At 33.6% G+C, this 18,103-nt stretch overlaps 2 protein-coding genes across 2 annotated transcripts; one reads left to right on the forward strand and one right to left on the reverse strand.

Moving 5' to 3' along the window:
• Window positions 1–287: 287 nt before the first annotated feature.
• LOC110660175 (NF-X1-type zinc finger protein NFXL2) lies at window positions 288–9,638 on the forward strand. Its single transcript, XM_021818370.2, has 13 exons — window positions 288–1,504; window positions 1,744–1,857; window positions 1,936–1,991; window positions 2,185–2,251; window positions 3,470–3,562; window positions 4,073–4,158; window positions 4,265–4,427; window positions 4,517–4,690; window positions 4,906–5,096; window positions 8,294–8,375; window positions 8,537–8,743; window positions 9,143–9,232; window positions 9,316–9,638. Exons 1-13 carry the CDS (start codon window positions 341–343, stop codon window positions 9,472–9,474), a joined length of 2,646 nt encoding a protein of 881 aa, XP_021674062.2. The 5' UTR covers window positions 288–340; the 3' UTR covers window positions 9,475–9,638.
• A 2,789-nt stretch (window positions 9,639–12,427) lies between these two features.
• On the reverse strand, window positions 12,428–15,274 carry LOC110660176 (putative serine/threonine-protein kinase-like protein CCR3). Its single transcript, XM_021818371.2, has one exon. The coding sequence runs from the start codon at window positions 15,126–15,128 to the stop codon at window positions 12,675–12,677; it is 2,454 nt and encodes an 817-aa protein (XP_021674063.2). The 5' UTR covers window positions 15,129–15,274; the 3' UTR covers window positions 12,428–12,674.
• Window positions 15,275–18,103: the final 2,829 nt, after the last annotated feature.

Raw genomic sequence — 18,103 nt, forward strand, 5'->3', positions numbered from 1 at the left:
AATTCAAAAATCGATTTGATTCGATTTGATTTGATTTGAATACATAAAATTACTATTCAGTTCAATTCGATTTAATCGATTTTTTTCTCTTTAAAACCGAACCAAACTGAAATAACTAAAATTTTTATAATATAAAATCAAATTGAACCAATTAAATTTTAAAATCGAATTGATTTGATTTAGTTTGATTTTTCAGTTTAAATCAAATCTGCTCACCCCCAATCAATTTGATTCCAAAATATGATATTTATGTCACGTGCACTGACACGTGACTCCACCAGCTTCCCTCAAAAATTCCCAGCCAAAACACCCCATTCCCCAGATTGACAAATTCCCAAAAATGTCCTCTGCCAATTGCCAACAGCCTTCATCGGATTCCGATTGCGATTCCGATCCTGATCAATCCCACACCGAATCACACCACGGCAACCGCCATCGCCACACAGACTTCTCAAACTCCATTTTCAAATCCTACTTCGAGCACACCACCAACCAATCACAATCCTCCAACTCACCACCAACTCCTCACGACCTCTCCAAAATCCAATCTTTTCTCAACTCTTCCTCCTCCGGCGCACTATCATGCCTTATATGCCTCGAGCGGATCAAGCCCTCGGATCCCACTTGGTCCTGCACTTCCCTCTGTTACGCTGTTTTTCACCTCCTCTGCATTCAATCCTGGGCCCGCCAGGCCTCTGATCTCTCCGCCTACCGTGCCGCCACGCGCCTGCCCATCTCCCCTGACAGAGCGGCGGAAACCTCCACCTGGAACTGTCCCAAATGCAGATCAGTGTATGCGAAATCTCAAATCCCTAAAACTTATTTCTGCTTCTGTGGTAACGTCGAGAATCCTCCAAATGATAACCCCTGGATTTTGCCGCATTCCTGCGGTGAAGTCTGTGACCGTCCGTTGAAAAACAGCTGCGGCCATTATTGCTTGTTGCTATGCCACCCTGGGCCGTGCCCTTCATGTCCGAAGCTGGTGAAAGCCAAGTGCTTCTGCGGGAAAATTGAAGATGTTCGGCGCTGCGGATTGAAATTGTTTTCGTGTAACAATTTCTGTGACAAGTTATTGGATTGCGGGATTCATAAGTGTAAAGAGAGGTGCCACGATGGAGATTGTCCTCCGTGTCAGGCTCGCGGCTTTTATGGATGCTACTGTGGAAGGAAGAAAGAGGAGAGGAAGTGCTGTGAGAGGGGATTTCAATGCGAGAATCCGTGCGAGAGATTGTTGGGGTGTGGGAAGCATGTGTGTGAAAGAGGGTGTCATTCAGGGGAGTGTGGACTGTGTCCTCTTCAGGGGAAGAGGACTTGTCCATGTGGGAAGAACGTGTATGAAGGAATCGCTTGTGATGTCGCAGTGCCGCTTTGCGGTGGTACTTGTGATAAGATACTGAGTTGCGGTTTACACAGGTGCCATGAAAGATGTCATAGAGGAGGTTGCATTGAAACTTGTAGACTTGTGGTGACCAAATCGTGCCGGTGCGGGGGCTTGAAGAAAGAGGTAAATAACCAGTTTAGGCTCTTGTCAATGATTGAATTAACCAAATCGTGCATTGCTAAATTTAATCATTTTACAACGTGGTATTATGTTTTTTTTTTATTGGCGAATTGTAGTGGAAATACTCTTGCTATGTGTCAGGGTTTGGGTGTTTTGTTATATACATTATCTTTTTTTTTTCTTTGGCCACTTATAAAGCTTTTGTAAGTTCAGTTGGGAAGGTTTAACTGAATTTAGATTAGGTTCCATGCTATCAAGATTTGACCTGTGAGAGAAAGTGTCAGAGAATGAGAGATTGTGGACGCCATGCTTGTAAACGACGCTGCTGTGACGGGGACTGTCCACCATGTGGAGAGGTTTGTCTCACAATACCTGCTTACTTGTGCTTCTTGTATTGGTCACGCATGTACTATAATAAATGTTTGAAATTTCAGATTTGTGGTAGGAGGCTTCCATGTAAAAATCACAAATGCCCAGCACCATGCCATCGGTATGTTTGCTTGCACTAGCTAATCATATAATGTTAAGTTAGAGTTCATTGCATATAGAATGCCTAAGATTAGTTGCAGCCTTGAAGGATCCATAAGGTAGTTTATTATTTAGCTAATGAGAAGTTGTGAATTATGAATAATATTTAATTTATAAACTGTGGAATATCTTGATAGTTGATTTTGTTGTTGTAGAGGTGCCTGTGCTCCTTGCCCTCTAATGGTTACAATCTCATGTGCTTGTGGTGAGACACACTTTGAGGTAAGTGTTTGCTCATGTGAATCTCTTGTTCATTTCTAAATAGGAGCTTAATGTAGATTGTGATGTAGTCATGTTGAACCAACTGAACAAGGGGAAACGAAGGGGATGAAACGAATTCTTGAAGAGCCCTAAGGGTAGAGAAACAAATTCTCTATAAATACAAATTGTCAAGTTTATTACTTGTCAACAATAATATCATAATAAACTCAGTCTAATAAAATATCTAGATGACATAGGTATTTATAGTATATCAATTAGTCCTATTACTCATAGGATTAGGAATCCCAAAATAAGAAAAATACTAATCAAATACTAGCGAGAAATACTAAACCCATATTAAATAGGAATACTCAACTCAACTAAGCCTTTATCCCAAAAATTTGGGATCGGCTATATGGATTCTCTTTCTCCACTCTAAACAATTTTGGGTTAAATCCTCGGAAATGTGTAATGCTTTTAGGTTATGTTGTACTACTCTCCTCCAAGTCAGTTTAGGTCTACCAATTTTTTTCTTTCTATCCTCTAACCTAATGTGCTCTACTTTTCTAATTTGAGTCTCCGTATGTCTACGCTTCACATGACCAAACTACCTTAATTTCCTTTCTCTCAACTTATCCTCAATTGGCACTACTCCGACCTTTTTTCTAATACTCTCATTACGGACTTTATCTAATCTAGTATGGTCACTTATCCACCTTAACATTCTCATCTTCGCAACTCTTATCTTAGACACATACGACTTTTTCAATGCCCAACACTCACTACCATATAACATGGTCGGTCGTATGACTGTACGGTAAAATTTTCCTTTCATATTAAATAGGAATACTAAATAAAATAAAACACTACTTCCTAATTAAATTTCCTAGGTAATAATAATATAAAATTCCTAATTTTACAATGAAAAAATTTATTAAGATAATTGCTAAATTGAATCTTCCAGGAATGCACCAGATTGTCTGAAAGTCTGATTTGTTGCTCTTTGAATCATAATGAAGTAGACAGATCTAGCTCAATTGTAGGCCTTAATGGGACCTTGTTCTAGTGTATCAGATTGGAGTCTTAGTAAAACTGTGCTGAAGCCAACCCTAAGATACTTTGTAGTGACTAGGCAATATTTGTTTATGCACTCGAATTTTTGCCTTGCTCTGCATTTATTGTGTGTGTATTAGCTGGTAATAATTTATTTTATCAATATTTGACATGGATTTCTATTAGGTTCCATGTGGTATTGAGATGAATCAAAAGCCTCCTAAGTGTCGAAAATTGTGTGGTATACCTCCTTTATGCAGGCATGGATCAGACAGCAAGGTACTATTGGTAGCTGTAGCTCCTACTTGGCTCCTATATGTTTCAACATATGTTTCCAACTGAAGCTTTTTTAATGTTCCGGTTTTATTCAAACCATATGTCAGAATGCATGTTAATTGGTTCTCTAGCATTTCAAATATACATATAGATATATACATCATGTATATAAAACAGGGCCCCAGAGCATGGGGCTTCCTGCACATTTGCCCACACTCGCACGCTACTGATTCTATAAACTAGGAGTGCATTCGGATGCACAAAACTATTTTGGTATTCTTTTACGTTTCTTCATGTCTCTGCATTCACATTTTGAAGTTTAGAAATATAATTATGAACTTAATTACATTGCGCAGAAGATTAGCCATTGGTTTTACAGTAATGATAGCATCCCATTTTAGTTATCTGTTCCATTCATCTGAATTGTATCCCATATTACTTGTTATCATTTCATGATCCCTATCGTGTTGTGCTGAATAGGATTTTAAGTAATTTTGCATGTGTTTTATCCAGCCACACAGATGCCACTATGGAGCATGCCCTCCTTGTCAGTTACTTTGTGAAGAAGAATATCCATGTGGCCATACATGCAAATTGAGGTTTCCATTACTTTTAAATTAGTGATCATTATTTCAAGATTTTCAATAGCAAATTAACTCCAGCTATCATTCCTTTGTGAAATTCTTTTTCTGTTTTATGGTTCAGATGTCATGGTCCAAGACCACCACCTAATCCAGAATTCACATTGAAACCGAAGAAAAAGAAGCCAAATCATCAGAGTGAATGTACTCCTGGGACTTCCTGCCCTCCTTGCCCAGAACTTGTTTGGAGGTCTTGCGTAGGCCAGCACCTCGGAGCAGAGAGGATGGTAGGTGTCATTTATTCATTTTTTATTTGTTTTTCTTATTGGAAGCTTTATAAATATGTAGTTTCACTTTTGTTTGCTCCTCATTTCAGATGTTCTGCTCGAACAGGGCACTGTTTTCTTGTGATAATTTGTGTGGCAATCCTCTGCCTTGTGGCAATCACTATTGTACGAAAACTTGTCATGCTCTTAAGAGCCAGTCCCAAAAATCATTGGCTCAGCGCAGTGGTGAGCCTTGTGAAGAGTGCCATCTTCCTTGTGAAAAGGTACTAAAAATTATGCTGTTTTCATGCAGTTCTAATTTTTTTTCTTCTTTTGTTATGATCATTGTGTTTCTCAATTATCTTTTTTAAATGAGTGGATATGCCACAAAAAATTATCATGGTAAATATTTCTTGGTTTACCTAAGATTTCACTTAAGTATCATTATTTGATGTTGAACTTTGTTAGTTAGGTTATATTCTTTTGAATATTTGTGCAGGAGAGGAAGCCCACTTGCCCACATCCCTGTCCTCTTTCATGTCATCCTGGGGAGTGCCCCCCTTGCAAAGTGCTTGTGAAACGGGCTTGTCACTGTGGTTCTATGGTCCATGTTTTCGAGTGCATATACTACAACAGCTTGTCAGAAAAGGAGCAAATGACTGTCCGCTCATGTGGTGGATCCTGTCACAGGTAATATATGGATCTCTTTGATTGCTTGTGAGTTTGTTATGCAGACTTCTTCTTCATTGCTTGATTATTTAATACTCTCTTCAACCTAGAAAGCCCTTTTTTTTTTTTCATTTTACTATTTGCATAACTTCAATGATTACCTGCACATCCTGTGCTCATGAACAACTCATAAACGTTTCTTATTGGCATAGTTATTTTTGTCCTTGTATATTACATGAGATATCATCTTGGGATAATGACACTATTGATTCACATGACCATTGAGATTGATATACATTAGCAATGATATAATAGATGATATTATATGTTTATTTTTGTATATGATTTCATCAATGGGGTTGATTTTTATGTTTGAAATTCTCCATTAGCATAATAATCCCTTTCATCTTCAATCCATCTTAGAAGGTGTTTGGTTCACCTGTTGGGCGCAGTTGATAGCTGATAGACACGCAAACAGATGAATTAGAGTGTTTGTTAAGCTTAAAAAAATAAAGCTGATAGCTAATGGTTAACTGATATGGTACTCATCAGCTGCGCATCAGCAACAGTTTGCATCAGCTCTATTTTTAGAATTATTTCTCATCAACTGATAATTGATTTGATTTTAGTTTTTATTTTGATCATATTATCCTTTTTTATTTAACTCAAAAATTAATATTATTAATACTTTTATCTTTTTCATTTATAATTTTAACATTTTAATTAATGCATTTCAACTTTGTTAAAATATTTTTATTAATAACATAAAATACAAAATATTTATATATATCTAAAACTTAGAATTAATTATAAGTTTTTCCTTTATCAATAATAATAATTACTTTATTATTTTATCTATATTTTTAAAGTTATTTAATTATTTTTTTAAGAAAAAATTAATTATTTTTTATTTCAATAAAAAAATAAATGATATAATAGATTAATAATTATATATTTATTTTAATAATATAATAAATGATATAATATATTAATTTAATAATTATATATTTTATTTAATAATAAAACAGATAATATAATATAATAAATTTATAATTTTATATTTATTTCAATAATAAAATGAATTATATAATATAATAAATTTATAATTTTATATTTATTTTAATAATAGAATAAATTATTAGTCATTTCACATATCAACAGCAAAAGCTAAATAGAGTTTTACTGAACACTTAACATACTCAACTCAACTTAATTAAGTCTTTATCTTAAAAATTTGGGATCGACTATATGGATTTCCTTTCTCCACTCTACACGATTTTGGGTTAAATCCTCAGAAATTTGTAATGCTTCTAGGTCATGTTGTACTACTCTCCTTCAAGTCAATTTAAGTCTACTCCTTTTTTTCTTTCTATCCTCTAACCTAATGTGCTCTACTTGTCTAACTGGAGCCTCCGTATGTCTACGCTTCACATGACCAAACCACCTCAATCTCTCTTCTCTCAACTTATCCTCAATTGGTACCACTCCTACTTTTTCTCTAATACTCTCATTACGAACTTTATCTAGTCTAGTATGGCTACTCATCCACCTTAACATTCTCATCTCTGCAACTCTTATCTTAGACGCATAGGACTCCTTCAATGCCTAACACTCACTACTATATAACATAGCCGGTCGTTTGGCTGTACGGTAAAATTTTCCTTTCAACTTATTGGAAATCTTGCGATCACATAAAACTCCCATAGCACGTCTCCACTTCAACCATCCGGTTTTAATCCTATGACTAACATCCTCCTCACATCCCCCATCTACTTGAAGGACTGAGCTGAGATATTTAAAGTGATTACTTTGGGATAATACCACTCCATCCAAACTAACTCATTCCCTATCACCAGTTTGGCCTTCACTTAACTTGCAATGTATGTATTCTGTCTTCGTTCTACTTAACTTAAAGCCCTTTGACTCTAGAGTACTTTTCCAAAGCTCTAACTTTCTATTGACTCCTTCTCGCGTCTCATCTATTAGAACAATATCATCCGCAAACATCATGCACCAAGAAATATTCTTTTGTATGTGTTTCGTCAATTCATCTAAAACTAATGTAAAAAGGTAAGGGCTTATAGCTAATCCTTGGTGTAATCCAATTGAAATCGGAAAATCACTTGTGTCCCCTCCCACTGTATGCACAATAGTAGTTGCTCCTTCATACATATCTTTCAACACTTGTATGTACCTAATAGATACCATTTTTGTTCTAACACACTCCATAGGACATCTCTTGGAACATCATCATAAGCCTTCTCCAAATCAATAAAAACCATGTGTAGATCTTTCTTTCCATCTCTATATTTCTCCATCAAGCTTCTAATGAGAAAGATCGCTTCCATAGTTGAACGACCGGGCATGAAGCCAAATTGATTGAGAGAGATAGAAGTATCATGACGTAGTCGATGCTCCACTACTCTCTCCCACAACTTCATAGTATGGCTCATGAGTTTAATTCCCCTATAGTTCGAGCAACTCTTTATATCTCCCTTATTTTTAAAAATAGGTACTAAAATACTCCTCCATTCATCAGGCATTTTGTTTGAGTTTAGAATCTTATTAAATAATTTAGTTAATCATGCCACTCCCATATCTCCCAAACACTTCCACATTTCAATTGGTATTACATCGGGTCCACAGGCTTTACCCACTTTCATTCTCTTAAGTGCTTCCTTTACTTCTAAAGATCTTATCAGCTACCAGCTATCAGCTAATAATAGCAGCTATCAGCTAATAGTTATCAGTTGTATTCAACGGTTAAACCAAATAGGCCCTTAATGGGACAGAAATAAGTTCACTGCAGAATTATAAGGTAGCTGCTGGATGTTATCAGACTATTTATATGAGTCCCATTTCGATGTTCAACCATTCTACCCTAGAGTGGTCTGGATTTTTGATGTCTTTCCCTATTTCCTGGTATATTTATCTGGCAACTTGGATAACGTGGAAATCGCTAGTTTTTTAACATTGATTAAATTATATTTAGGAATTTTAGAAAATGATTTCAAAAAGAGTTCTATTTGTTTTTAGGTGGCACCTGGAACTTTAACCCGTCCTGTTATTTCTTTGAATAACTTCTAGGTTCCTGGATGGTGGATAATTTAAATTGATTTATTTGCTATTAAATTTGTTCATATTAGCTTTAATTTAAATGTCTTGTAAGAATGAATTACTGTTGAATATTCAGAATTGACATAATGTCAGTAATGCAGGAAGTTGCCCAATTGTACACATTTATGCCCGGAGACCTGTCATCCTGGTCAATGCCCATCATCTGACAAATGCAGCAAAAAGGTAATAATTTCAAGAAGCTTGTCATAAAAGTTTTATGAAGGTAGTTAACTTGTATTGTTACCAGTTTTGTGTCATCTCTTTCTGTTTGATGCATAATACATCAATGTTTTGCCACCTGCTATTTGTTGGCTTCATTTTCATCCCAACTATTTCTTTACAAGGTTACCGTTCGTTGTCAATGCCAAACATTGAAAAAAGAATGGCTATGTCAAGATGTTCAAGCAGCCTATCAAAAAGCAGGTCGGGACCCCAAAGATGTATCTAAAAATCACTTTGGAATTGGACTTCTTCCTTGTAATTCAGATTGCAAGAGTAAAGTAAAGGTTGTGGATCAGGAATTGCATTTGCGCAAATCCAAAGATTTCGAGGTACCCTTGAACTAGAATTATTAAATTTGTGCTGTGTAATTCTATTTGCTTGGCACATGGTACTGGAAGTTTTTATTGCTAGATTCCCAAGTACAAATGTAACTATTATTGATAGCCAGCTTAGGGAACCATGCTTTTGATAGCACCATTGTTTTCTGTTATGAGAGTGGCTTTGGTGTAACAAAAAGTTACTCCATTTGTGACTTTGAAGGTCACAAGTTTGAGCCACAGAAATAGTCTTTTTGCAAAGTAGGGGGTAAGATTGCGTACATCAACCCTCAAAGCCCAAAAGTGTGGGATGTTTTGTGCACAAGGTCACTTTTTAATTGTTCTCTGTTATGGAACTAGGAACTGGCCCTTTGATTTGAAATCTCATGCTACATTGTGATATTATTGAAGGAAAAGGAGCCTGATACTGAGAAGAACACATCAAAGCGTAGAAAACGACGAGAACGAGTACAAGAAACAAAGCAGATTTCAAAACTTCAGGTATTATTAATTCAGCTGATATTAAGCAAGTACTTATAGAAGTCCTTTTGTTTCATTTAATGATAACCATTCTTTTGGAACAGAAATATGTTGCCACCATGAAGTGGCTTCTTCTAGTAGTCATCCTTGTAGTGACTCTGGTTGCAGCCGCGTATTTTGGTTACAAGGGTCTCTTGTGGCTCTCTGATTGGATGAATGAAGTAGAAGAACAAAGACTAAGGAGAAGATACCCACGAATCTAATAATTCTGAAGCTGTAACTCGAGTCTTCATAGAGTTATTCAACATACTCCATAAATTAAACATTGATATGTATTTACCCCTCACTATTTTTTTTTCCGATCAAAATAATGCTCGTCCACCGTGTCTGTCATGAAGTGAGTATGAAAGTGCAGGAAGTTTTTGAATTTTTTTTGTTCTTCATTTTCAGTAGTCTCCCAGTATTCTATATATATATATATATATATATATATCAAGGCTTGTATTTGAGGTATGAACAGGAACAGGGATGTAACTAACAATTTTGCCAGTATCACGTTAACTTGTGCATGAAGCTTTTTGTGATGATCATTGAAAGGAACTGGAAAAGATGGTTTGTTAAGATAATGCTGTTAGTAAAGATTGTGACGTGAAGTTGTAACCTAATTATGAATTGAATTGATTTGATTTCAAGAAATTTATATTCGTTGATGAGCTCTAGTGACCCAAGAAAAAAACGAGGGATTTGAGGCCCCCAGACAAAATGAAGAAGGGCGTGCTGTTTGGGTCTCTAGTGTTTTTCCGGGAAAGTTAAAAGACTGCCGTCCAATGTGAAATGGACACTGAAGTGAAAAAATGACGAAGGGCGTGCTCTTTGGGTCTCTAGTGTTTTTCCAGGAAAGTTAAAAAAAACTGCCGTCCAGTGTGAAGTGGACGCTATAGAGAAAACTGATGAAGACACTGGGGTCGGTGTTGTTCCTCAAACTTGTGTCTATTTGCACTTTTCATCCCCTAGCACGTGGTTTGACTTGGTCCCCAATGTTTTTACTTTCTTCCATTCTCTTATTTGGAAATTTCTTTGAACTTTTTTTGGGTAATCAAAATTTTTAAGAAACTTTAAAATAATAATTGAATCAAAGTGAAATTGAAATAAATTGCATCTAATTGAAATTGAAATATTTGATCAATTATCAGATTTAATTAAATTAATTAAAAAATTATAATATATATTTATCTTAAAGATTAATAAAATAATAATAAAAATATAGTTATAATTTTTTCTTATCCATTTGCCACTGTAGGCAATGCTAGCATGAATTGGGTTTTGTAACTCATGTCTGCAAAGAATGAATTGTCACTATATTCCTTTATTGCATAGTCTTTATTAAGAGATTAAAGCTACATAAATGTGTACATACTATGAAACCAAGCGCTTATATAGTATAATGTGAACAAAGGAGAAGACGGGGTGGAGGTGGAGGTGGTTGTGGTGGGGATAGGAGTAGTTCACCGGCCACCACCAATGAGACCCACCATCTCTGCCTCCCATAGTTATTAAATTCCACTAAATGCATGCATAATTAAATTGCATGTATTAACTATTAACCCACCCAATTAATGCTATATACCATTGTGGTAATTAAATTCTTGAGGCACCGCATGATTTTCAATGCACTTTTGCTTGCATTTCACACTTTAGAATTTGAAAAGTGAAAATTGATGCAAGTATTTCCTATCTTGGCTATACACGTGTCAATTAATTTAAGACCGCCATACCAAGTCCATAGCCCCATTCTATTGACTACTTTTTCGCATAGCTTTCAAAATCAAATTGATGCCTATAAATATTATTAATGCATAGGAAAATTCTTTGCCACATCCAACTTTATAATTTATTTAATTAATAAAAAATTATTCCCTCAATCATCTAAGTTTTTAATGAAAATAAAAAAGTAATTAAATCATTTAAATTATAATAAAATATTTTTTTAATTTAATTAAATTATCATTGATTTTATTTAATTAAAAAAGAAAAAAAATGATAAAATTTATTTTAAAAAATTATAGAAATAGTCATTATATTTAATAGAAATAATGGTAAAATTAAAAAAATAATTAATACTCAATTTTTTTAATAATAATAAAAAATTTTAGATAAAATAATTTATAAAAAATGACATATGAAAGGGGACGGAGAGAATAATATATTAATATCTTAAATAAAATTTGTCATATTTTTCAATAAAACTTACTTATATATGGGTATATACGACACTATTTAATATTATGATGAGTTTTATTAAAAAATATGATAAATTTTACATAATATGTTAATTTCTTATCAATTGAGTATATAAATCAAGTTATATATTTAAATATAATTATTTTTTTTTTAAAATAATACATTAATTATAAATTGAATGGATATATACAACCAAGCGTAAACGATAAGGATTGCAATATATGGCTCTACCCAAACCCAGAGTTTTGTAACTTCAAAATTGTGTGCCAATGTCCAAGGACAGGACCTTATGTTCCTTTTCATGGAAGCAAAAGATGTTGTGTCCTTGTGGGGTTCCAAGCGAACCACCCCGTGTAATTTGGTGCGCTTACAAGTCATATTTCACAATGAAGATAGCTTTAAAGTGTTTTTTGGTTCACTTTATGTTCTCTTCTCAACATCAAATCACCCAATAGCTCTTTGGAGGAATCTATACTTTGCCATATCTCTCAAGTCAACTCTTCTTACGACCAAGTCTTGCTTATGGGCGGCGAAATCCAATGAATTAAAGGTCTAAATACATCAATTGCATCAACTCTGCATTAATGATATTAATCAACTTATAACTAACGTTAATACTTTTCTACATTGTAAAGAATAAATAAATAAATTACAAGACGATAAACTTTATGGGTGTGACTTTTATGATCTAATAAACAGTTTTCTTACTCATGATTTAATTCACTTCACATAAAGATTTACTATTAAGTTCGAGATGACTTCTAATATAATGCTCATGCGACAATCAGCCATTGATCCGTATCAAGCTCCTGTATAGAGATAATATTTAGCTATCTGATATGAGAGATCAAACGTTCGGTTAAAAAAAAAAATCTTAGATATGATTCCCCAATAATAATTTTGTGCAAGTACACATTTAAGGATATATAGGAAGTTAAAGGAGTCTTGTAAGAGTCCAGCAAAACACAAAGAACATTCTTAATGAAAATAAAATCATTTAATCATTCTCATTGCTGTCAGTGTTCATAAAATCCTACACTACAGCTAAATGTTAGATGAATTACAAATGTTAGATGAAACAACTAATTCATCTAAAATTCAGAAAAAAAAAGGGAGCTCCTGATTGTTTACACCAATTCCAAAACTATATCAAATCAATTATCTAAGAAAAAATCATAAAGGAAAAAAGTTATTTTTTGTAGCTCTTTCTGGGCTGAATTTTTCATTCTGAAACAATTGAGATTGTATCACCGGAGATGCTGCCATGACTACCATCACAGAGAGACAACGCTCTCTCCAAATTAGCAACAATGTCAGTCATAGTTGGCCTATCTTTTCCTTCCAAATTCACACAGTGAAGTGCAGTATATGCTACGAGCTCCACAGCCTCTGCTTCATTAAGCTGCGGCGGACCGACCCTGGGGTCCAAAACCTTAACCAATTCCCCAGCCATAATTCTAGGCACTGCGAAATCCACTATACTTGTTGGTGTGCCTCCATTTTCATCATCCTTGAATATAGCTCTCTTGCCTGTCAGAAGTTCTAATAATACCACACCAAGGCCATAGACATCACTCTTTGCTGTTAATAAATTTAGACCGTAATACTCAGGATCAATGTAGCCAACTGTTCCTGCTGCCTTCATTGGCCTGTGATCTCTTTCAGATTCAGGACCCATCAATGACAGTCCAAAATCTGAAACTCTTGCTGTCCAATTCAAGTCGAGCAATATGTTAGAAGACTTGATATCTCTATGAATTATCGGTGGTACTGCATAATTGTGAAGATATTCAATTCCTCTAGCAGCATCTAATACAATCTTGATCCTCATTTTCCAGGAATTTATCACACTACTCTTCTTTTGAATATTGTTCTTGTCATGTAAATGGTCATATAAAGCTCCATTCTTCATGTAATCATAGACTAAAAGCCTCTCATCCCCATCTTCACAATACCCAACAAGCCTAACCAAATGCTTGTGGTGAAGCCTTGACAAGAATGCCAATTCAGATTCAAATGCACTCTCTTTCTCTTGAAACTTCTTTGTCCTTTGGCCTGTTTCCCCTCTCTTGATCGCCACTTCGCGACCATCAACTAATTTGCCTCTATAAACAACACCAAAGCTCCCTGCACCAATCTTGTTCTCTAGTGAGAAGTCATTTGTAGCAGCAGCAAGCTCAGCTAGACTAAATTCCTCAGCCCTATCTGCATGTTTCGATGAGGTTCCACTCCTCTGGCGCCTCATTGCCCTTGAGCTCTGCCGCCTAATCGTTGATGATCTCGAAATAAGACCGCTATGGTTTGATGTGGTGCCTCCATTTGAACCAGCTCTATTTATTGTGGGTTGAACAGAATTGTGCACTTTCTTTTTTCCAAAACAAACTCCAGCCCACAAGCAGTAAATAATAGTGCAAATACCTGCAAAAACTCCTACAGAACCAACAATGGCAAACGCCAATAACCCATTTTTCAATTCTTTGGACGGAGATGATGGAGAAGACAATATCACCGGCGGTGGAGGTGAAGGCGGGAATGGGGGTGGTGGTAGTGAAACATTTAACTCAGGAGGGTAGCAAATATTCCCTGAACCAGAACACAAGCTAGCAGAATCCGGATACAATTTACCTTCACAAGAAGATTGCACACAAGGCCCTGGAAGAATTTTGTCTGTGAATGGAAGAATCTGAATCCCAGAGTTATCCACATTAGGCCACCCAGGTCCGCCACACATTATCGAAAAATTCAAGGTCATCAATCCACAGGTGATATTAGCCCCTGAAACAATCGACTCAAAGGAAATCCCCACAGGAAATAGTCCTAGTCCTCCTCCTCCTCCTCCTCCCCAACAAACCACCGATCCATTTCTTCTTAGTGCACAACTATAATTATCCCCAAGAGCCAATTTTGATTGTGAAAATTGCGAATACTCTAATGCAGAATTCAAAGGAACATCTAACTGACCAGAGCTATTATCCCCTTTACATACCAAGAACCCAGTTGAATTCACTCCACAAACATGGGAACCACCCGCTGCAATACTACCCATTGGCATATTCCCAAATTCGGACTCTATCTTTGTCGCTATTGGGTTGTTTCCCCAACACCGAATCCTGCTACTATTCATCAAAATCCCACACGAAAATCCATTCCCAGATGAGATTGACTCAAATTGATCACCATCTGCCGGCGTTTGGTTGCTGACATGTCCATCGCCTCTCCAGCATCTAACAGTACCGGTGCCATTGGCATTCGCTGTGTCGTTTACAATCGCGCAAACATGATTCTCACCAACCGCGAGATTCTGTAATAGAACAGTGGTGTTAAAGTAAACTCTTTTTGGGTTATTGAAACTCGAATTATCACTTGAATTGGATGTGTCCCAACACAAGAAAGCGTAACCGCCGGACCGGAGACCACAGAAGAAGTCCTGCCCACCGGAAATAGCAGAGAAGGAGACATTGGGTTCGACGCTTATAATATCGCCACTTATTCTATAGCATATGATGCTCTGGGTGGACTTCTCCCCCACGATGCCGCACACGGAGGTGGAGGTGACAGCGAGTGTGGAACTGGATCCCAAGGCATGGGTGGTCAATGGTAACGAGAAAAAGAAAGACAGAAATGTAACACTGACGACGGAGAAGATGATGGAAGGAGAAATGGATAGTTTCATCATCTAAGAGAGAGAGGGCGGACAGCGGCGGAAGTGCGCAGAGGCGGTGGTGGCGATGGTCTGCTTCATCCTAGAGAGAGATAAGACTTCGGCTGTCAGTTTAGACTTTAGAGCTTAGAGAGAGAAGAGAGAGCTATAGATTCGTATGTTACTGTTAAAACTGTTAGGGCGGTGTTTGGAAGGTTATTTAAAATTAAAAATGTCATTTATAAGAAGGAAAGCGAAAGGAAAGAAAATGAAAAGAATTGTTTCTTTTCATAAAAATGAACTTGTGCGTGAGTTTCTTTTTGTCAAAATATAAATAAATTTTAAAAATAATATTTTTTATAATTTAATATTAAAATTGTAAAAATTTATTAAATTGCTTTAATTTTTTAAAATTTAACAATTTAATATTATTAATAATTAGTAATATTTGTTTTCTAAAAAAAATGACTCTTGAAATTCAAAACTAAAATTACTTATTGACACTTTCAATATGATATTATTAATTATTATGAATAATAATTTAATAATAATAAAATAAATACCTTCGAATTTTTTAAGTAAATAATAATAAATACAAAGCTTCATCGATTTATATTTGAAATTAATTTTAATATTTATATAAATTAAGTTAAAATTGTTATTATTTAAAAAGAATATCCCACAACTACTAATATTTAAATTTAATTTTTAAAATTTTTTGAATTTTAGTTGGACTCAAAATTTATCTTTAAAAAATAAATATTTTTTTTAAGTAAAATTATTAGATTGTACACCAAAATTTTTCTTTTTTTTGTAAAATGTATATTAGAGTGAAAAAAACAAAAGGGTTGTCAGGCAAACAAAGAGTCGGTGAACTCAACGTGCCAAAGAAAGAACGTGCCCTTTCCTTCTTTGGACGACCCACACGTGTTTTTTACGCGCCTTTCTCAAAAAATAAAATAAAACACATGCATGCATTAACTCCTTCCAGTGACACGTAGCTATCAAAAAAGGTCAAATTTTTATGATACAGGTGGCGAATTTTGACTGGAAAACCTCTTTTCTTTTGCTTTTCTGATAAAAGAGAAAGAAAAAAGAAAATAAATAATTATATGAGACTGTTTCAAAAATATAATAATTATTATAATATGAGACTAAAACTAAATATAAATTTTTCTATTTTAATTTTAATTTTGATATAAGTCTCAATTTTTACATTTTCAGTTTAATTTAATTTGATTATAATTAAATTATAATTAAACAGATACTCATAATTAAATCTAAAATTAATTTAAATTAAATTTATTTAATTCCGATTCGAATAACTATAACTGCATTCACTTGTTTGAGGTGATTATTATTGATATTATTATGATTTATCCTAATTTTAAATATTAATTATATCTCTTATCTTGTTAAAGTTAATCAAGAGTTAAATACATAAATAAATAAAATTACTTGAAATTGAAGATTTTATATGGGTCAAATAAGATGAATTTTATGGCTACTGCTGTTTGGTTCATGATTATGCGACTGAAAATGAAGGAAAATTAATCAAATGAGGAAAAAGAAAATTTATTTTATTTATTCAATTTGTCTATAGAAATACAATTTCTAAAGGTTTTGAGGCAAAAAAATTTGATAATTTTTTAATTTTTAGTAATTTTCATATAATTTTAAAAATTAATTATTTTTATCTCAAAATCAAAATTAATTCTAAATAAGTTTATATGGCATAAATTTATCTATTGATCTTTTTAACTTTGAAAAATTAAATTAAAGTCATTTTAAAAAAATTATTATAATTTCAAAAAATTGAAAAAAATTAGACTTTTTATTATTAGACCATTTCTAATAAGCAAAATTTTGATTTCTTCAATTTTTGAATAACTCTAGAAGAAAAATAAATTTAACATGTCAATTTTGAACCTTTAAAGGTGAAATTTTAAAAAATAAATCAATAAATAAATATTTATTTATTTTTTTGCTGATGTGGATGTTAAGAAATTAAATACTTGCACCCTAGATTGGTAGCAAAAGTATACGTTGACCCTATAATTAATCAAGTTTTTTAAGTTGGAAAAATTGATTGAACATTATATATATAATTAATTAATAAAAATTTTTATTTAAACCCGATTCAATATTAATCTAAAATATAAATATATGGAATTCATATATTTAATAAATAAACCTCATTATATATATTGTGTCTTAAATTTATATAAATCAAACTCAAGAAAAAAAAAATCATAATTAAGAAGTATATGACCATTTTTTTGAACTTGTCAATGTTCACTTGTCTTAATTTAAGATAGAAGTTTCTTATGATTCAAGTAGCCAAAAAAAAAACTTCTTTGTAAGGTAAATTTGATAAAACTTAAAATAATTTGAAAAATAAAGAAAAAAATAAAATAAAAATTTAGAATGATTTTATTGATAACAACTTTTATTTATTTATTTATTCTTCTCCAAGGTGTATACTTAGATCTCACACAGTGTGAACTTTTTTTTTTAAAGGATAATGATGTTGTGTGAACATAAAACTATCACCATTGTGTTGTTTTTATTATATATATATTTTTGCACCCATTACATAGATAGAAGTCATGAGAGGCTTTTCCAATGACATATTGTTCATACTACTCATGTTTAATAATTTCTTCTTTTGGTCAAATCTAAAAGATTAACTTCTTAATCTGCCTTGATTATCACTCATCTGGCATAACTATATTTGAATCCTCACTCTTAATTTTCTTATTTAAAAAAAAAATCTTATTTTATATATATGATTCAAAATTTTAATTAAATAATATATATCGATTTGAGAAGTTATTTAATAAAATAAATTTAATTTATGATATATTGGTCAACTTAATTATTTAGCAGAGTTGATGATTTTCTTGTGTTTCCAATTTGGGTATCAAAGTTAATTAAAATGATTCAAATGTTAGGCGACATCATGAGAGAAATTCCAATTTATTGACAACAATTAAAAGAAGAAGACTAGT

Source organism: Hevea brasiliensis, chromosome 14, assembly GCF_030052815.1.
Source record: "Hevea brasiliensis isolate MT/VB/25A 57/8 chromosome 14, ASM3005281v1, whole genome shotgun sequence".
Classification (NCBI taxonomy): domain Eukaryota; kingdom Viridiplantae; phylum Streptophyta; class Magnoliopsida; order Malpighiales; family Euphorbiaceae; genus Hevea; species Hevea brasiliensis.